The 21,428-nt window shown below is 46.4% G+C and overlaps 1 protein-coding gene across 1 annotated transcript; it reads right to left on the bottom strand.

Annotated features, from left to right (window-relative positions):
• Positions 1-7,607: 7,607 nt before the first annotated feature.
• GDPD1 (glycerophosphodiester phosphodiesterase domain containing 1) lies at positions 7,608-21,173 on the bottom strand. Its single transcript, XM_065732023.1, has 10 exons — positions 20,983-21,173; positions 18,201-18,243; positions 15,311-15,446; positions 14,636-14,681; positions 13,895-14,013; positions 13,259-13,348; positions 12,576-12,709; positions 11,476-11,535; positions 10,769-10,820; positions 7,608-9,873 (listed from the first exon to the last, which is right to left on the bottom strand). The coding sequence occupies exons 1-10, from the start codon at positions 21,116-21,118 to the stop codon at positions 9,751-9,753; spliced, it is 939 nt and encodes a 312-aa protein (XP_065588095.1). The 5' UTR covers positions 21,119-21,173; the 3' UTR covers positions 7,608-9,750.
• Between the last annotated feature and the right edge of the window lie 255 nt (positions 21,174-21,428).

Raw genomic sequence — 21,428 nt, 5'->3', positions numbered from 1 at the left:
GCTCTGCTATCCACGTGGATATCCACAGCATCACTGTGGCTGCATCAATCAAAGGAACAAACAGCAAATCTTCACATCTCTTAGGTTAATGCCCCCCACACAGCCTGTCTGGCTTTGTTACTGTACAAAGTAATGCTCCTTGTCCATAAGCAAAAGTAATTCATGAAAAAAAGAAAAAAAAAGGTTTTATATTGCTCTTTAAGTAGTTGATTTACCTTCTGCTAGTTTGGAGATTCAATCAAATAAAACAGAGGAGAAAAAATAAGGGTTTACACAAAGGCCAACATCCACATCAGTGCATCCTCAGGAGCTCAAGTGCAATGGTGTCATTATGAGCAATTCCAGAGGATGGCTGCATCCTCAGCAGAAGCTCTCTTGCATTGAGCTACAGCTCACGACTGACTAGAAACAAAAGGAACAGGTTAAAGTATCTCAGCAAGATGCTGCACAGACACTTCATCCCCAGCTGCAGACTACCAGGAGAACTTGCTGAATTTATTTACATGCTGAGTTGGATTCAGCCCATCGAGGCTCACCAAGTGTCAGAACTGCTAACTCATCTCTCCCTGCACGACAGGACAAAGCATCCTGAACAAAACAGCCCGACCCAATACACTGCATGCACCACAATGGAAGGCAAGGGAAGAGAAATCTGAACAAATAAAATCCCGAAAATGCTTCTCTTCACAATTTCATCAGTTCAAAAAGATGCAGGACAGCTGAGACATAACCTCACAGGGCTGGCTTCAAAATTAGCTACCATTCCTGGGCCTGCCTCTGAAACTGCATGCACACAGGCTGCAAGGCTCAGCCTCTGCCAGAAGAATGACTGACACCTCTGCCTGAATTCTCATCCCACTTGCCTGCGAGTTGCCTGGCAGCAGCATCTTTGCAATGCAGAAGAGCCTGTGCTGCTGAGGACAGGCAGCACTGCAGGCATCAGAGCTGCACGCTGCCCACCTGCACCTGGCAGGTATGTGCTGCCATGGCTGAGCTCCACCATCAGTCACAACAGATGCCAGCATCACCTGCCGAACTGGAGGAGGACACACACATGCAGAAAAGCAGCACGGCTGCCTTGAGTCGATCTGGAACAAGCCAGCGCTTACTTTTGCTCCTACCAGCAAATCCCACTTGTGCCACAAATAAATAAAAACTGCACGCTGAACTAATTAAAAACAGAAAAGACTCCATTTCCTCCTTCACGTTTCAAGAAAAGTCATGCCAGCATCCCACAGGGACAGCAGTCCTTCCTCCACACTGGTCAGGTACATCCAACACAGCAGCAATGGCTCATGCACACAGCAAGATGCAGCTCTCAACCCACAGCCATCTTCCTGTGGAGGAAAGCTGTGTATTCAACATGATGGCAGCATGTGAAGGATATGATGCTCTGCCAAAGTTATGCATATATTGCATCCTACAAACCAGAGGGCTCTGTCATCTTGGGCTTTCACTGCTCAGAAATGTGTGCTATGGGAGAGTCAAGGACTTCACCCTTCACCAGACCTCCTCTTCTAACAAAAGCAAAGGATAACAATCCAAATTCGGACCATCCTCCTTCAGAAACACTTTTTATGCAACAGCTGCCACGTTAACAAGGTACATCCTTCCCGTGGCAATCCAGTCATCATCCTTCTAGCTCACATCTCCATTGAAGGCACAGGGCACCTACACCAAGGGAGAAAACTCAGGTGTAGATTCAAAGCCTGAATCTTCACACATGGCAAATACTTTATAACCAAACTGAGTTTAAACAGTCAAGTCAGCTGTTCCCCTACCAGTCAGTGGTTTAGTTCCTCCTGGATATCCTCACCAGCCAGCACAGTGCTGCCAAGGTATGTGAGCTGACTTGCCTCTCACAGCTCAATGCCTACAGACAAATGCTTCTGCTGGGAGTTCCTGGGATTCTCATTAATGGTTTTGGGGTTTTTTTAGTTAATTAATTTTTTTGGGGGGGAGGCTGGACAATCTGTTTTGAATAACATACTGCTTGAGCCATCCTGCACTAATATTTCATCAGTTAAATTTAAACCTTCCTGAGTTCTGAGGCTGAGCTGTGCAATCCTTAGGTCATACCACACTACATTTTTCTCTTCGTGATGAAGTCGCTGCCAATGTGAAACAGGAGAAGTGAGAGTGCAGCTCTGACACTGCTCTGCCTTCTCCCTCAGAGGATCAAAACCTCCTCTGAAGGACAAACTCACAGCATCCTCAACTTCTAAAAGCCTCTGCAAGACCTGGGGAGCTCTGTCCTGCCTGAGATGCAATTGCAGTCAGTTGAAAAGTTATGTATTTCTGCGAGTCAGAACATCCCACCTTCTAACAGGCTGTAACAACACCCAAACAGGCGTGGAAAAGCCATGTCCAGGAGGACATTAAGCTGCCTGCAGACCGGAAGGCAGCACACACAGGTTGCATTCCCACCCCTGCCAGTGACTCACACAGCCTGGCACTGTCATTCATTAAAGCAAGAGTGAAGTGGGGATAATAGCTATTTACTAAAAACAGAGGAGCACGATTAGCTTTAATTAGCACTGTCAAGTGACTTGAGATTGTCAGGTACAAGATGTGGGAGAGCTAAGTCTTATTAATTACGTTACTTCCTGCAGCCTTAAGTGGCTCGGCCAGTCCAGCCACGCTTCCGGACGCGATGTGCTGCCCCGGTGAGGGTGCTCAGACAGGTCTGGCACAACCAGAACACGGGAGCAAGCAGCTCTCACACTGCAGGGCTGCTGCCTCCTCCCACCAGAGGCCATACTACAGAAAGGCTTTGTTTCTGTAAGGAGAGGTCCAGGTGCTCAGCTGGCATCGCACCACCAGCAGACATGCTGATTTCCCAGATAAAGATGTGCTCTAAGGAAATGAAAAACCCTCGAGTTGGAGCGGTCAGACCTCTTCTGTGGAGCTGCCCCGGCTTCAGGAAGGAGAAGAAAACCTGTCCTCTGCCTTTTGTTACTGTCATTAGATCTAGAAGACAAGACCCCAGCAATAACAAGCACGGAAAAGAGGGTACAAACTGAAGGACTGGCTTACAGCAAAGAAAGGAAGCTGAATCTTTTGCAATGGTTTCAAAGTGATAAATCCACTCTGCTTCACAATTCTGCCTCACACTTCACTGATTAGCTTCAAAGCAGCTAAGAGAAATCAGCTCTCAGTTTCTCTACTCAAAACTCCAAGAGCGATCACTCTCCAATTCCACTTCTCTGGCACTTCATAGCTGACCTCTAATGAAGGCTGCCTAATTTCAAGCAAACAAAGCTTCGCCAGCTCAGCCCATGACCGCAGCCCAATGAAGGCCTCTCTTTATTGACTTTTCTTCAAGAGCCTTCTACACACATGGCAAAAGGTAAGATCGTGATGCAAGAACAACAAATAAATGTTTTTTACTCCTCCGTAACCCCTGTAATGCTTGTATAGCACCACACTAGATCAAGGAGCTCCCACTTTCTAAAAAGCTGCACCAGAGTGACCAGTTCCTTAATTAAATTCTCTCTCAGCAGCAGGTATTCACCCATGAGCCTTTGAGGGAATGCAGAATTACAGGTAGCAATGCTGCCTTCTGCAGAGCAGCCCTGACTCAACTGCCCACACCAAGCAGCAACGAAAGGAAATCACTGAGTCAAGAGCTGTGATGCAGAGGACACAGAGGAGACCAGTGATCAGCACAGTTTTGCCAGTTGTTCCAATACTGGCACTGTGATAGAGAGCCTGCAATAAAAGTTACAAAATGAAAATAATAATTAAAAAAAAAAAAGGGCTGGACATCATCACCATTCCCAACGTTACCTTCAAAGCACTGAGGGCTCACTTTTAAACATCTGGGCTTTTTATTCCCCCCCATAGCAGTAGAGAAGAATTAGGGATCCAGTGAGGAAAGAACATCCTCTCAATTCCCCATCCAAGCACTGCCATTACACAGCACACAGCGTTTAAAGGAAACCAGAGGTGCTCAGATCCCAACACGATGGGGTCTTAAAACAAATGGGGACGCCCTGCAAGCACGAAGTGACCGAACACATCCTATCCAGGCAGGATCCTCTCATGCACTCTAAGCACAGCTCTCAGCATCTGCTCTTTTCCAACTGCCTCACTCAGCAAAGGCCTCTCCGTGCCACCCAGACGAAGCTTTAAGTAACTGGAAACGCATTAGCAGAAAATCCTTATTGGGAGCACAGCACGGGCCCCGGGAAGGCAGCGTGCTGCCCAGCACCGCGTGAGCGCCGGCACGGCTCGGGGCCTTTCCCCGCCCGTATGCTCAGGCAGAGGTAACAGAGCAGCGAGGCCAGATCGAGCCGCAGGGGCAGAGGACGAAGCTTCTTTCCCTCTACATCTCTACAACCGCACCTTAAAACTGAAAATCAAAAGCGAACCGCACAACGCAAACCCCCAATCTGATTCCAAACGCAGCACTAACCCCCCCCCCCCAAACCCCAAACCCGCGGCTCCTTCCCCAACCCCAACCCCAACTTCCGCCGCCCCCGACCGCACCGGAGCGGACCCCAAACTTCCCGTGGGAAGGCACGACACAAAGGCGCGGCCCTCCGCCCCCACCGCGGCCGACGGAGCCCGGGGAGGGAGGGGGGCGGCGGACCGGGCCCGGGGAGGGAGGGGGAACCGCGGGGCCGGACCCCTCTAAGCCCCCGCAACGCGACCCCACGGCTCCACCGCACTCACTCGCGGCCGCCTCAGAGCGCGTCCCCAACGCAGACGGAGCGCGGCCAACGACGCGCACCACACAGCCCCGCAACGTCCTCCCCCCGGCGTCCTGCCCTTATAAGAAAGCCCGCCCTCCCGTCGCCTCCGAGTGGCACCGCTGCCGACCAATCGCCTCCCGCTGGCACATAGCAACAACACGTCGATTGGCTAAAGGCGGCCGCAGCCCATTTTTTCCCCGCCAATCGGAGCGCGGGGCAGGGGGGCGTCCCGCCCCTCCTCCCCGCTCACACACGCACGCACGCACAGACAGCTGTGACGGCGGCAGCCAATGGGAGCGGCGCTGGCGCTGCCGGCGTGCGGCGCGGAGGGGGAACAACAAACAGCGCCGCTTCCTCTTAAAGGCGCAGGCGGCCCCGGACGGAGAAGAGTAACCGGGATTAAAGCTGTCAGCAAAATAAGCGCACCCAGCGCGATGAAGCTGCGACGTAACAGTTCTGGGGTGGCTTTGGTGGTGTTTATTTTTACCTTTCGGCTGAACGGCATTGCAGGCATCCCGTTTGGAAACTCAACAGCGTTTCCCTGCTCAGTATCCGGCGTCAGCGTCGGCATCTGTTATCATATTATCACGACTTAGGCTGGGAGAGCCTAAATGATAAAGCAGCAGTGAGCAGGGCTAAGCTTTGCTATGTGACGTACCGCAGCAGCACTGAGAGGGGAGAAAGCATCAAATCACTCCCGTTTACTCGAAGCTTTTAGTGCTGCAAAGTACTTAAATCGGTAGCGATAAGATCTGTTAACGATCCCCTTCTCTTAGCACTCACAAATTCTATTCGTAGCCTTGCTAATCGAGATGCTCCACTCGAGCCTGCCTCTGCTCTTTCAGTTACACAACGAGGGCGCCGCAGACCTCTCCAGACAGCTCAGAGCAACACCTTCAGGTGCGGCAGATCAGAAGACGCTTTCATCTGTCAGCAGCGGAAGGTTTTTCCTCCACTCGCGGCCCCAACGAACCCACGGCTTGCGCATCCCGCCCTCCATCCCCCGGCCCCCGTGGGGTCCCGCGGGGCCGCAGCGCCCCCTGGCGGCCCCCGGCGGTGCGACAAAGGGTGGGAGCGCTGGGGGCCGCCGGGGCCGCCTCCTCCCATCGGCCTGTCCAGATTTTTTCCAAGTTACTAAACGCTGCTGCTTACAAAAAGCCTGCTTCGCCTCTTAGCTAACACAGAGCCTCGAGGCTTTGCAGTTACGCTTGACCTTAAATCCCGGCACTAGGCGTAAATCAATGGTAAGCCAGTAGGAAAGGTGCAGGTTGTAGGAGCGGATGCTGGGGTTATAACAGACCACCACCTGAGGACAACACAACCTGCACAGAAGTTTGCTATCACGATGCTATCCGGCAGTACAAACCGCGTTCAAAGCACCTGGTTATTTGCCACTAGCTCACCAGCAGCTATCCATCACCTTTCAGAGGCTTTTAATACCCCATAATATTCCGATCACATTTGTTTTTGCACTTAAGATCAAGTTTATCTTCTGCTGCTTCTGTCTTCAAATAAACTGTAGATAAATCAAACGGGAACTGACTTCACAAGTTTGTTACCAAAGGCTTTGCACACAGACAAGGCAGGCTTTGCTCCCTGCAGGGTTTCTTTAGCTACACATAGTGGCAGATGCTATACTGGTTTTCTCATGGTAACCATAAGGAGCCAAACATTTCCAAACAGTTCAGAGCATAGAAGATAACTCCTTCTTCTGAGCATCCATCCAAAGGCCACCATCAAGGCTTACAGCCTAAGCACAGTTATCATAACAGAAATCACACTTCTAGACAAAGAATTCACCAGGAAGTAGTAATCAGTTTTAGATCTTTTATGAGCAAAGATATTTGAATGTGTCACATTTCGAGAGCATCAATCTTTCCTTACAAGAAAAGAAAAATCACAGATTTTCAGCTAGAGAGGTCCGAAACTGTTTCTGCAGATTAAAAGTGCATGGAATACAAGCATCATCCTTCATACATTAAGTATTTTGCAAAAGGTTGAGAACACAGTTCGTATTAAACAATACTTAAGAGTTAAAATTACCCAAAGGGGAAAAAAACAATAAAACAATCTCTCCTGGGAGATGGAGATTAACTGAACATCCTCCCGGACGGCAGAGCAAGACCTCAGCAAGTGGTTTTCTGTACAAGTGGTTTTCAAATCACATGGCACGATAGGGAACACTCAAAACAAAGCAATTCAGAACAAACATTTAACAACTTCCTCAATTCCATGTTATTTTGTGACAGTTATGGTGGCCTAAGCCTTGTGAATTGGTGCTCAGATTCATGGCTTCTTCCAGACAACACTGTCTCAAGAGATCAAACTTTAGCTCTTGTGCTGTAGTCCAAATGGATGACTGAACAAACTCAGCAGTTTTTCCAGCACTACAGCCCCTCTTTTCCATATATCTTATTTACATTTCAGGTATTAAGTAGCAGGTTTATCAAGAAGAGCTCATGTATGAACAGCACGGTCAAAAGCTACACCAGACATAGGAAGAACAGTGGCTGAAGAATGTGTTGAGCATCTTTGAAGGCACAACTTCCCAACACCACTGCTAGAGGAAAACAGATTATTATGTAAAAATAAAGTCCATTTTAATAGCAGTGTTTTGTGCATTCAGTATAGAATAATTCTTTGTGCAGCAGTGAGGAAAACCTGAAAGCAAAAACTAAGTCATCATGTGTCCCATAAGAGATCAAGTCCAGAAAGCAAGAGTGGTATTTTAAAACTCAGCCATTCCTAGCCTAAGAAAAGTTTTAACTTGTGCTATTCAGTAGCATCTGATAAAAACAGAGTTGTATTTACATCTTAATGAAGATGTGCACATTGGAAATTAGACAGCAATAAAACTGAGTAGAAAAAGAATATACTCCATGAAAACGTAGTATGGAGCTATAACAAATAGAGAGGGTAGAAGTTTTCCATTTACCTACTGAGATCCATATGGAGCCTATTCTAAAACTATTCTGTGGATATTTGAAAACAAGAAGAAATATAAAGAGATTGGTATTAGCAGTTACCTGACCACAGCATAACTGGCCTGAAGTGGAAACAAGAAGCACAGCATGTGGTAAATCATGCCATCCTTATTCCTATGAGCAAGTAGGAAGTTACATTTTCCTCTCAGCCACTCAATATACAACAAGCCTGATTAAATTAAAAGGAAATTGTATCTACAGCCATCTTAATAGGCAGACATTGAGAAGGACACCATTAATTCACTTCTCACCATTGTCACACACTCAACTTAACCGTAAATGCAGCAGTGCCTTCTACTTCATCTGTAAGAATTTCTTGGAAAGGAACTTCCCTTTTTTTAATTGGACATTGCACAAATGTGACTGTGATAAACAAATGAATATTATCCATTCAGATGGACTTGACATCCTACCACGGATGGGCATAATGAAATAGCAAAGATGCTCCACGATTACAGCTATGGCACAGCAGCCTTGTAGTGAAACAAGCCCTTCAAAGTCTGAGCTAGGAAGGGAAAAATTCATTACTTTAAAAGCTTTTACAGTAACGAGTGTATCTTGCAGTGAACACACTCTTGTTCTGGCTACTGTACTTATTATTAAATGAGATCATTTTCACATGAAGGTCCTTAAGGAATTAGGTACTATCATCACTACACAACAGCTGTGTTCCAGCAGTACCACCTGATGATTAAATGACTGAGCTCTATACATGTCACTGTGATTAATTAAGCTAAATCAGGCAAATTCTTTCTGAAAAACCTTAACACGACAACACCAAAACACACAGGCATTGCAGGCTCAAGTCTGTCTGACACACAGAGCATCTGTTCACAGTGGCACAGCACTCAGCTTCTCAAAATACATTCCTATCCATCCCCATTCCATAACACTTGGGGATTCCTGGCTTTTGCTGGTAAAATTACTTCTGAGTCCATGCCCCCAGACTTCATCAGTGTTGAACAAGGAGGAAAACGAAGAGTAAAACTTACAGACATCCTGGACTGACACCTGCTCCTTTTACAGGCAAACATATAACCTCCTTTGGGTGAATTCATTTAAAACAAACCTTTTAAATTGTTCCTAAAACTCCTGACCAAATTTAAAGTCTTCTTTGGTCCCTCATCCAAAAAACAGCTTCCCATCGATCAAGCCAAGAGCTGTTAGAACTATGAAAGTACAAAAGACTTCTAAAACATCACCCTCCTTTGTGAAAAGAGTACTTCAAAGGAAGTGTTATCTATACCAAGTGCAATCTTCCTCTCTGGGAATCTCGCTGCTGCCAAGCCATGGTAGCCTGAAAGGCAAGTCAGAAGCAGGGGCAAACCTAGATCCTTGCAGAAGAACTAAGCAAACTCAGAAGCAAACTAAAATGCTGTGTCTAGACCTTGACCAGTGAGTCACTGTATTACCATCACATCAAAAAGAAGTCTACATACAGCTGTAACTGGAGCTCAACATTCTTATCAGTAAAAATAACTGAGGGAATCTACACTGACCAAGTGGGTTAATTTTGTTTTGGGAAAACAAGATAGAAAGAAAGAAAAAAGTGACTGCTTTTACTGACTACACTTCACAGGATACACTGTCTGGCTATCCACAGACTCTGCTTTCTACTTCTCCTGCGCGTTGTTTCTCTTTTTTACCCTACAAGTTATCTGAGAAGTAAAAACAACACAAGCAATACATACACAAAGGGCACACTTTCAGAAATTCTTCAGTTTCTGCACACTATAACATAATTGGAGTAATTGATGTGCCTTGACATCTGCTTAGGAGCACTTGTGACTGGTAAAACAACACTTATTATCTACAGGTATCCTATTCAGCAACTTTCTTCTTAGTCACAACTATTAGTGAAGTGCACCTTTGCTAAATGATCTATTTACAAACGTAAACTATGTAATTAAAGTCTTAAAATAAATAGACAGCCTTTACATTAGAAAGCAACCTGACAACAAGGTCGAGGATCACCTTCTGAACAACGTGATTTGTGTACGTTGCTCAACTTTTTGTGATTAAATTTCTTGGCTCCATGTATTCTGCAAGGTCTTCTTGTTTTCCCTTATTTACACAGGATAGTTGTGTAAGAACTCCTTGAGCTTTGTTGGATAGTCTGTCATGACTCCAGTTGCTCCCAGATCAAATGCTCTCTTGTATTCCTGTTCTTCGTTCAGTACCCAAATATATACCTGCAAAACAGAAGAAGACCCATTATTACAGGAAATACTAAAATAAAGAGTAGTGACTGCTGACCTAGATTGTCTCATGTGTGACAGAGCTGATGCCACATATATTTAAAACCATTGCCCTGTGATGCCAAGACACTCAGACGTATCCTTCTTCAAAGGAAAGCAGTGTGTGGGAAGACATTTTCTGGCTGAATTCAACTCAGTGTTACCCAAGTCTTCAGGCATTTCCAAAAGCCAAGAAAAGCCCCAACCAGGTAAACAGGTTTGAACATTTTGTAGCTCAAGTTGGAAGTGGGAAAAACAAAATCTTAAAGATTTGAACCAGAGGACTTTTTCCAAACATATATTTTTTCCTTTGCAGCTACAGAACTGCAAGTGTAATAGAAGACTGTTTGTTCAGGAACCAAAAAGGAGCTGACACTGCTAATAACACAACAGACATTTCAGACTACATGCTATCCACTCTTCATTAACAAATGTGAAAAATACTCAACTCTGTCAGTAGCAAAAAGGTAGACTTCTTTTTTTTTAAAAAAGAAAGATTCTTCCAGTTGGATGTTATTATTTATTTTTGGGAACAGAAGATGAAGAAATAGATTTCTTTTAAATGAACCAAATGGGAAAATGATTGATTCTGACTTTGGTGCTTGCCTTCTAAACACAATAATTTATTTGCATTAAAAATCCTTAGAATTAGCATTCAATAAGGATTCTGTCCATCCCCCCACAAACAATGAAGATCTCCTTCAGGTTATGTAGATCTACAAAGGATTTGAACTGAAATAATCCTCACAGGAAAGGACAGACGACATGAATCCATCTTAAGGCCACGTCTGCCTTGCTCAGACTCTCCTCACACCAAAAGCAGATTTTGTGTAGCTTTGCCAAACTGTACCTGAATGCCCCGAGCAGTGAGGTGATCAAACAGTGCTTTCCGCATTAGCAGTCTGCAGAAAAGAGAAAGACATTTGTTCAAGAATGAGAAGCATATATGGAATTTTTAACATCAGTCAACGTTCTGTAATACATTTTTTCCATGGAGCATTTAGGTTCAATGGTTTTCACGAGAAAGTGATTAAAAACTCAACTACTGAAAGCTAAAACAACTCAAGCCCACCTAACGTTTCCAGATGTTTGAATTAATAATGGGTATTTGTATCAGCTGTTCTGAAGATCAAATCCTCATTACGTGTACAGATACCCCTGTACAATGGCCAGTACATCCATCCCTTTGCTTTCAGATGGCATTTTCATCCTTCACATCAGAAGATGAGAGAACTCTACAGATTTGCCACTTCACAAATCAAACGGATGGCAAATGCAGAAGCAGCAGCCAGAAGGCACTCACTGCATCTTCTGAAATTGTCCACATTCCCTCTGAAGTACAAATATCCTCAAAATGCATGAAAATATATGTGTACAGGAACATCAATGAAAGATCTGAACACAATTTATGCCACACTGACAAAAATGCTAGAAGAATCTGAAAGAAATGACAGCCTAACAAGTACTTGTCATAAGCACTTGCTCTTGGCTGCTTAAGCCAACTGTCAATACTGAAACTAAATATGATTAAACATTTAATAAGATTAAAAATCTTACGCGTCAGCTAGCCAGATAATAAATTTCTGGCTTCTTGACATCTTTTCTGGTTCTTTCAGTCTGTTGAGGAAGAGGATAGAAAATTATCAGAGCACTGATTAAAGTGTTGAGATGTTTCTGCTAAAGAAAAATGAGGAATTAGTCCTGCAGTTTCTCAGAGCAGTAGACTGACTCAAGAAGACTTAGACTTCAAGACAGTGACTTAAAATTTGGGTCACAGAACAGAGATGTGCCTTGTTCAATAGAAGCAGCAGAGATGGGTGTTCAGCTACATTTTCAGTAAGGTGTGAGAAATCAAGGGCGTGTGAAATCTCAGATCTACTCTGTTACTGACTTCCCATTGACCTTACACTATGGTTCTGTTTCCATATCTAAAAAAGAAGAAAGGTGCAAAAATCAGTTATTTGTACAGTGCTGAAATATGCTGCTATGTGGATGGCACCAGCACCAGCTGCCTGACAGTGATATCTGCAGGAGATGCTTTCAAACACTGATATGCACAAGCACCCCACACTATCAATGGCTTAACTCAGAGCTGCCTAGAAACACGTTAAGCACAGGGGACCATTTGCATAACTTTCACTCATGAATACCCAAAAGCAGCTAACCTAAGAGAAAATAAATAATATTTGTTATCTTTTGGGATATGTAATCTATAAAGATGCTGAGCATACTCTTTACAATCACCCTTTCCACCTGAAGGACCGAAATGAATGGACTGAATTCTACCTCTGAAGGAGAAGCCCCACTACAAAACTTCTAATACAACACAGTCCAACTACCAGAACACTGAGAACAATGGAATCATCTTAAGTCATCAGTTCAGATAGGTCTCAGCATTGCTTTGCTTCTTTGGGAGATGAAAACCTCACTAACTGGGACCTTCCTTATCTCTCCAGACTGAAGTAAAAGCAACACCTCCAACAGAACTGTACTCCCTTGCTGTAAGCTGTGACACAGCTCCTTCAGAACGTGACACATCACCACCTAGCCAACTGCCTGAGCATTTCCCTTGGAAATGTTTCACTTCTCTCCTTGTTCAGCGGCTCAGTCAGTGCTCAAGTTTTCAGCAGGGCACCCACCAACCAACCCCAACTCACTTGAGGATGATGGAAGGCATGGGGATTTCCAAGAATTCTTCCTTGAAAGGAATGAATGGCAGCAGACCAGTGTAGAACAGGCCCAGAAGCAGAAGGACACGTTGCAAACAGAAGATGATGGGAATGTCGGCGTTCTGCAGGAACCAGGAACAAACAATTACAGTTATCCTAACCAGGATGAGGTATACCAGCTTCCCCTTGGACTAAGCATAATTTAATTTCATTCTGAATTGTATAATTTCTTAGCACAGAAACAAACAGAAATTACAGCTGTAAAACAGCTTTGTGCCAATATAAGTGCACGGCAACAATCAATGCCCGTTACTTTAATAAAAAGAAACACACAATAAGCATTCCTTATAAGAAATGCTTTTGCACCAGATGAATGATGTGCAATCCTGGCTCCAAGAGGTCCTGGCATAAAAATCATAAGATTCCATATACTACAGAACAATTAAGCTTTATTCCTTAAGTGTTGTATTGCAGAAGATACGGGTGCTAACTCTGCTTGATTTATTCTTCCAGTTTTTATTCTGCTTACAACACTAAGTGCAAAACTTCTGATCACTACCAAAAGTCTGGCACGACTCTGTCAGTCTTGATTTACGGGGTGCTTTTTTTTGGACGTGTCATCACACAGCAACAAGAGGGCAAGAACAAAGCTCAGCTGGATCCATTCTTACCTCCTTCAGACACTTGGATACAACCTCATAACTGACATTCCCCCATACCGTCAAATGCTCTCGTTTATACTGACTCACCAGCTCTGAAACCTGCAATACAGAACCAAAAAACCCAGGAATCTAACGTGCAGTCGTTGACTACTACATGCAGAATAATTTAATTTAAATTGCTCCTTTTTTTTTTACTACATGAGTCATCACAGAAAAGACAGTTCTCCTACAGCCTCTCTCATTTTAAGATAATCACGCTACTTTCCGTTCAGGGCAACAGAGAGAAGGATGTCATGGGGGCACAGTGTCAAAGGCCTTACTGATGTCCAGGTAGATGACATCAGAGGCCCTTCCCTTGTCCTGATGTGGTTAGATTTAGTAGTAGTTGGGTAGGGATAGTGATAGGAGGATGGTTGGACTAGATGATCTTGTAGGTCCTTTCCAACCTTATGAACCTATGAACCTATGAGATCTTGCACTACATCCCTTGTTATCTCCTACATGGTGCAAGATCTAACGTGAAGGACGCTAGCAGTCAGAAATCCACATTCCTGGACCACTCCAACTCCACATATCTATTTTCTTCTGGAATTCCAACATCCTCACACAACGCTCAGCCTCACTGAGGCACACCTGTACACAGACCTTTCTGATCAACACGTTGTTGTTCACTTTGATGTCGATGTTGACAGGAGTTTGTGGAAATGCCTCGAACACCTCCTTCAGGAGCGGAATGCGGTTATCTTTCCCCTCAGAGTGACTTTCTGGGGAAACAAGAGAGTGGTCGCTGCTGTGGTCGTTTACAACATACTGCAGGTAAAAGCTGAGATGTCAGAACACTTGTTATCTTAAAAGTAAAAGCAATGCAGCTCCTAGAAATAAGCACATTTTCAAAATGAAATCAACCAACCAGAGGAAAAACACCGCCGACATCACTCGTGGTTGTAAGTAATTATGGAAAGCTCCTTTCTGCAATGAAAATGCACTGAGATATTTTGACATGAGATCCAATCTACACAAGATTTAGTCATTATTTTTGCAACAGCAGGAGTGAAGGCATCATTAAAATCCAGAACGAGCCAGAATGGGCTCAGCTGCCACATACCAAATGCAACAAGAATCCTTCCTTCTAGGAAAATGCACCAGAGAAGCATTACTTAAGCAGAGGGAACAGATGGCAAAATCCCCAAATTTTCATGTCTGAAACTGCTCATGGGTCTATGCATTACCACCCATCACCAAAATGATTGTATTTGCTTTTTGACACTTCCCTTGTCCTAGAAGCAAGCACAAGCTTTTCCACTCCCCTTGCCTAAATAAGACACTGCCATATGGAAAATTAGTTACCACAACTGCAAACTGAAATGGCAAAAGACAAAAGCTCACCTTTCTGAAACGTGACATCCAACTTGCAGAGATACGGTGGAAGTTCCTTAAAGGGAGAAAAAAAAGCCCACAAAAACTCACTAACTTAAATGCAGGAATATAATCATGACTCTTCTTGAAAAGCATGAAGAAACTGTAATTCAAAGACAAATAAGCATCCTTTAAAGACAAAACTAATCAGTTCGATTTCTTGCCTAAAAAGCAATTGTGTGAGCATTCTGGAACTATGTGGCATTCTTGGAGTGCTGCTACCTGCTGCTGAACGAGGCAAAGTGTGTCCACACACCCCCTGAAAATGAGAATTCCACTTAGATTGGATGGAAAGGCAATCCTGCAGAGCAGTGCAGGTGGGACTCCTCCTCCAGTCTGCCCATCAAGTAGCTGGTTACAGGACAAGCTTGCTGACTACACTCCCTTTGCTACCAGGGTGGCAAAACAGGCCGGCCTGCAGAAAGCTGTTCATCCAAGCTGCAGTTGGATGGAGTGAGTTGGGCTCTAGCAATGTGCCTGCTCCTGTCCCCTAGAACACAGTGAGCCTAGGATGTTGTTTTAGTCAGAGAAAGTGAATCCCCTTCCTTAGGCTCTGCATGGACACACAGCCTTCCTGCTCCCCCCAGCCATCCTACAGACACACTCCTAAACACCACCGAGCACTGAAATGTTTCTCCAACTTACAGAGTACTTGAGGTCGGATATGTTGACATCAACTCCTGTGGACCTCTTCAGGTTCTCATCGTGGGACACGACCACTTGCTCATCTTTGGTCAGGTGACAGTCCAGCTCCAGCATGTCTGTCCCTATGTTAACAGCACTGCAAGCAAAGAAGTGTGCCTTGAAGCACACGTGCACTTTGCACAGGTCCAAGACCCAACACATGTTATTCAGTTGAACCAATCTCAGCAAAGGCACCTCATATGCTTTATGATGCAATGAATCCTCACTACCTTACTGCCAAGCAAGGAACAAATAACTCTGTTGCAGCAGAAAGCTGATGCAAGAATAAACAAAGTGCTGTGAATCAGAGGTGGGAGTTGGACTGGGAGCTGCAGAAGGCAAGTGACACTTTGTCTGCTGCAGCCTACAACTCAGTATTGAGAAACCTACTGCCCTAGTATTGTGCCACAGCTCTGACAATGACCCTCATCAGTATGAGCACAAGACACAAGTGTTTGTAAAAAACAATAATACAAATCCTGCAGTAAGCATCAACAACACAACAGGGACTGAAACAACTGCTTTGCTTGATTTAAGAAGTACAGGTATGCTATAAACATTAAAAAATGCAGTTAAAAAAATAGGACATGCTGCCATAACCGTTGGCCCAACTGGGTTAACAGTCAGGAAGGTGATAGTTAAATGAAAACCAATTTGTTAACTGTTTTCCAGTGCCATTCGTTACAGATGAGGAGAAAACAAATGCTGTTATGCACACAGCAGATACACGTTGTGTGTGACCCCTCCTCCTGGCGAAGAGCATCTCCCAGCACACTGCAGGATGCCTGCCAAGTACATAGAGGACGTCTTCATATGGTACTCTGTGTTATCATTTAACCACCAAAATGTATGAGAAATATCACTGTTTAAAAAGGTCAGGATGCCGAGTGGAGGAAGGAGAACAACTCGCCTTGGCAACAAACGTGAGGGTTTGCCAGGCTCTTATGAGCAGTGTGCTGCTAATAAGCTGCTTTAAAGTGCTGGGATCATTGGCTCTGCAGCTCTGTACCAACATGTGAGATCTGTAAGGCTCCAGGATCAGTAAAACGTGTTCTGATCCAACCCAACCGCAGCAGAATTCAAGTTGTAAAGCAGATCACATTTGCAAACGAAGATGGCAAAACTCTTTGCTCATTTGAAGTTGACTATTATGGCATGGGACACAGCAAGGCCTAACACAGCACAACGTATAGGCTTCACAAGTACTGAGCTGACCAGGATCTTTTATTGCTGTAATAACAGTGTTTAAAACTCTCCCTTTAAAGGAGAGTCTGCGCATAAAAGAAATGGAAATGAAGCAAGATAAAAATATCTGGAGTTTACTTAGCAGCTTCCTGTCAAGGCAATGCTAACCTAAATGTCTGCAATAAGGACAACTGTGTTTGTGAATGAACTATTGGGATGCCTTTCATGCCAGGACCTCAGGTACTTCAAGAAACTGCAAACGTCCTCTTTAGCTTAAAAATAATTATTCTAAAATCTAAACCCAACACAGAAGCATTCACAGGATATGACAGTAAGGGTCCAACCAGTCCATGAGATGTTTGTACCCTGCAAATAAAAAACCCCTCTGGCACAAAGAGCTAACTCTTTCTGGAATATTTCTTCAGTTATGCTATTGGCAGTTGTGATCAGTTTAATACAGGGATCTCAGTGCATGTGCTACTCTATGGCACTAATTAAAATGGTCAGAACAGAAGCAGATACATCACACAGCATGCTCTGAGTGCCAGGACAGTCCTTAGCAGAGCTTATCTCTGAGAATTAAATGCAAACCAGCTGTGTTGTGACTTTTCTTTTTAAGAGCTCTGTCCATATTAAACCAATGTGAGACCACATCTGAATTAAGACATGGTTAAAAAAGAAGCACTTTCTGGAAAGTGCTGTAGCAGAGTTTGATAGAGGCAGGCCAGCAGGAATCAAACACAGCTCCTCTGAGCTTCCATGGAGATGGAAAAGACTGCAGCACTTTCAATAGCACTGTTTGGATGGGGAAGCTGGCACTGCTCCACCTGCAAGGCACCGTGCAGACTGCTGAGGCCACTCTGCACGAGGGAAGTTAAACCCAAACAGCAGCCCCACAGGAACAAAGAGGAGCCCACATCATTTGGTCGCTGCTCTTTGGCAGCTGTGAGGTTTTAGATGTGCTGCTTTTGCAAGGGCTTTTGAGAGCACTGTTAGAATGCAGTGCTTCTTAAATGCTGGAGGCTTAGTGGGCTTTCCAGTACCAACTCGATTGTTAACCCGCAGGTAAGAGGCTTTCACACGTTGCGTGAATGAATTATGTGTGAGTGGTGAGAAAACATAGCTCAAACCTTCCTAATAGCTTTACAGATGGCATTTAAAGTTTGTTAACATTAAGACTTCAGTTGCAGTCCTCGTGGGAGATGAATTATTAACCTTCAGTACAGAGGAGGGAACTGAACACCACAAAACCATGGAGTATGAAGAGAAATGCTCCCAGCAGCCAGAATTCAGGCGACCTGAAACGCAGCCCTGCTCACTAAGCTGCACGTGGGTATGCTCTGCTCTGAAATACCTTTTGAGAAGGGAAAAAAAAGTGTATGATCCTACTTACAAAAACAGCTTTGTAATGATAAACCGACAGATGTCATCTCCATCAGATGCGGAAGCTCTAGTGTTTAATTTGCTATGAGATGAAGAAACGAGACCCCAGATTTCTTCATGACAAATCAGAGCGAGTTAAGCAACCCATGTAAGTCATCCACAGGAGGTGACTTCAGCACCATACACCCAAAGGGGTGGAATTCCCATCATTAGTGATTACTTCACTCATCAAAGACCACGAGGACACCACTGATACAGACGTACTGCTTCCATTTGTACTCACTGGTGAAAGGCTGCCATCGTGTTTTCCAGGTTCTCCCCAGCACCTACAAAAATAACAAGAACTAGAACAGGCACTGAAACCCTTTCCCTCACCTCAATCCCAGAGGAAAGGAATACAAAGTCATTACACTAAAAACATACTTTGAGGAATTAGGATGAACACAGTTGGGGGGGGAGGAGAAAAAAAGCCAAAGCTATCACCTTGGATTTGCATACTTTGAATACACAAATGAAAGTGCTTATTTTAGCAAACGTGACAATCCCTTTTGTCAGTGCAAGGATGCTCCTGAAGCAGCACTAACCCAGCAGAGAGTGGTTTCATGTGGGGAATGAAACACAGCGAAGAAAAGAAAGGAGAAGTAAATTGATTGCTCTCTCCAGCAGGAACTTGAGGAAGCTACAGGGCACAATGAGGAAGGATATCCATGCAAACCCTAACTACTGCGCAGTGACAAAGGGCAGGCTCTGTAAACAGCAATTACAGAAGCTGCAGCAAGGCCCTGCCTGTTAAAACACACTTATCTAAGTCTGTGTTTAGATGGTAAAGCAATGCAATTTACAGCTGTGTTCATCAGGTTACCTTGCACTGGTGAGCTCACAAGGAGGCTGAACTGCCAGAATCCAAACCTCCATGGTTTAACATATGGTAAATCCACTGCAACTTCTGCAGTTTGGCATTCAGCGATGCTTCGTGAGGTTTGGATTTAGCATTAGGAATGGGTTGAGGGGCAGAAGTGACACAGGGAGCATGAGGATCCCATCAGACCCCTCTGATACGTGCCTGACAGATGGGAAAACCCTGCATGGGACACTGATTATTAGTTAGAAATTAACTACAATTTAAAAGTTTTAGAGAACTTATCAATGGTGACAACACAGCCCTACAAACCCCCACTGGGAGGTTGGCTGAGCCAGCCCTGCCACTGTGCACCACTGAGATGCCCAGAGGCATTGGGAACAGACTGAAACCTGGAAATTCACTTTAAGCATGAGGGGAAAAAACCAAAAGTCTTATTGGAAGAGCAACCAAACACCAGAACAGGTTGCCCAGGGAGGCCACAAAGTCTCCATCCTTGGATGTACTCAGACTGTAACTGTGCAGGGTTCTGACCCACCTGCTGAGGGTGCCTCCAGGAGTCCAAACCCACGACTGCTGAATGTGAAGATGGAGCTCAGTGGGGAAACACCAACAGACACGTCCCAGCTTCAGCTGCCCTGCAAGCCCATGCCAGCCTTGCACAGGCTGACACACACACCTATGTCTGAGAATGCCACCTTTGTCAAACAAAGGCTCTGCCATCAGCAGGGAGAGGACTCCAGCACACAGGATCACTACTGACCCCAGCAACGAGCAATTAAAAAATGACGCAAAAGTAAAGAAAGAACCCAGGGATGTGTCCAACAGAGGAACTACGAACCGAGATGAGAAAGCTCCTGTATGAAAGGAGCTTCCAGCGAGGAGCCGTGAACTTAGATAGAGAGTCCTGTATGAAGAACGAGGCCAAGCCAAACCCCAGGCTCCGCACGCACAGCTTCACCTCGGGGAGGAAGGAGTCAAACAAGAGTTACCTTGAGCCCTGCACTTCACTGGAGCAATGCAACAGGAAACCTGACACGGCCCCGGAGCTGCAGCACGGCTACAGCTGATGAGCACCAGAGCCCCACGGGAATCCCTTCCGAGGTAAACACCGCACAGCGTGAGATGTAAGCGATCCTCAGCCCCAGGCATCACCCCAGGCCGCACCTCCAGGTGCCCTTCCACTCACACGGGACATGGGGCAGCTCCCAGGGCTGGACTTTGTCTCCGAGCACCTGATGAATAACCGTCCCTTTAGGGAAAGCTTTCCTGCCCTTCCGACGGCACTCGGTGCCACCGGGCTAAGCGCTTCCTCGGAGGCTTAGGGCTGAGGTGAGAGCAAAAGAAGATTAAGGAGGTCACGCCGAGCTCCTGCAAAGTCACCCGCGAGTTTCAGATAGCTTCCCAATTAACGAGCAGGTGACAAAATGAGCTGCCCAGCAGGAAATAAGCAGCAGACACGTTCCGAGCGAGGCGTGCTTCGTGCTGTGTTTAAGGTGATGAGTTATAAAGGAGCTCAGAGCGTGCCACGAAGAAAATGATAGAAATCCAGGCAGGAGAAGCTTTCGGAGCTCAGCTCTGCTCTGCGTGCTTTAATAACTCACGGCAGCGGTGAGAAATGATGGAACCGTGCTCAAACCCCACACAAACCACATTGAACCCATTCAGCCTGCATCACCTCCCGCAGAATTTAGGGCAAAACCCGAGGGGACGGCCGAGCGGTATTTCCACGGAGGGAGCGGGCACAGCTCAGCGCTGACCCTCCCCAGCACCGAGAGGGGAACATTCGCCAACCTTAACCCCGACCCCAAACTTTCGGGGCGCGTTTGGGGTATTTTGGCGGAGCGGCAGCGCTCAGATGACCACAGCTCATCCCCACGGCGGTGCTGAGGGCCGCGGAGGACGGAGCGATCCCATCCGCACAGAGCTCCCGTTCCCGGAGCGGGGACGGTGAGAGCGGAGCACGGGGAGCTGCGCCCGCCCGGAGCCCATTTCGGGTGACGCGGTTCGCGTTGGGAGATTAATTCGGCTCTGAAATCAAGCGCCGGTCAGCAGGTGGCACCTAAAATTAGGCGGTGGGAGGGAGGATGAAGGCAGCGCGCACGGCTCGGCCGGGATCCGCACGGAGGGGCTGCGGGGAGCGGAGCGGGGCCGGGGCAGCGCGGGGAGCGGCGGAACCCCCCCACCCCCCCCGCGCCCCACTCACCGCCGCGGTGCGAGATGTGCCGGCAGCGGAAGCGCTGCCGCTTGGGCCGGTGGAGCAGCCCCGGGCACTTGAGGAGAAGCGCCGAGGTGAGGACGTATCCTCCCAGCGTGGACAGCACGTAGAGCGTCGCCGACATCCTGCGCTCCTCCGGCCGGCAGAGCCCGCCCCACCCCCGGCCCTGCCCGGCTCCCCGCGGGATCCGCTACCACTGCGGCCGCGCAGCCGCACCGCTCCGTCCGCCCCCGAACCGCGGAGGCGCAGCGCGCAGGCGCGGGTTCGCGTCCCGTCCCCGGCGCGGGGCCGCTCCCGGCTCCGTGTGATCGCGAAGCGGCGGATGGCATCCCGTCCGCGGAGATGGCTTAGTTCCCAGCGTAGGGCCGCACGGCGCTGCCACATCTCGCCTCCACCTGAGGAAAGTCCGGATCTCAGGCCGAGCTCGGGGCTGA

The sequence above is a fragment of the Cyrtonyx montezumae genome, unplaced genomic scaffold (genome assembly GCF_038088225.1).
Source record: "Cyrtonyx montezumae isolate F1298 unplaced genomic scaffold, pur_monq_1.0 scaffold_15, whole genome shotgun sequence".
NCBI lineage: Eukaryota > Metazoa > Chordata > Aves > Galliformes > Odontophoridae > Cyrtonyx > Cyrtonyx montezumae.
This window is presented reverse-complemented; position numbering and strand designations above follow the sequence as displayed.

Bases quoted from the DNA above. Each gene is read 5' to 3' on its own strand.
- GDPD1 (XM_065732023.1), bottom strand. From the start codon at position 21,118: ATGTCGGCGACGCTCTACGTGCTGTCCACGCTGGGAGGATACGTCCTC. The intron at 14,014-14,635 runs GTGAGCTTTTGT...TTGTTTCCCCAG, and splicing joins GGATGTCACGTTTCAGAAAG to AAAGTCACTCTGAGGGGAAA. The intron at 9,874-10,768 runs GTACAGTTTGGC...TCTGTTTTGCAG, and splicing joins TCACTGCTCGGGGCATTCAG to GTATATATTTGGGTACTGAA.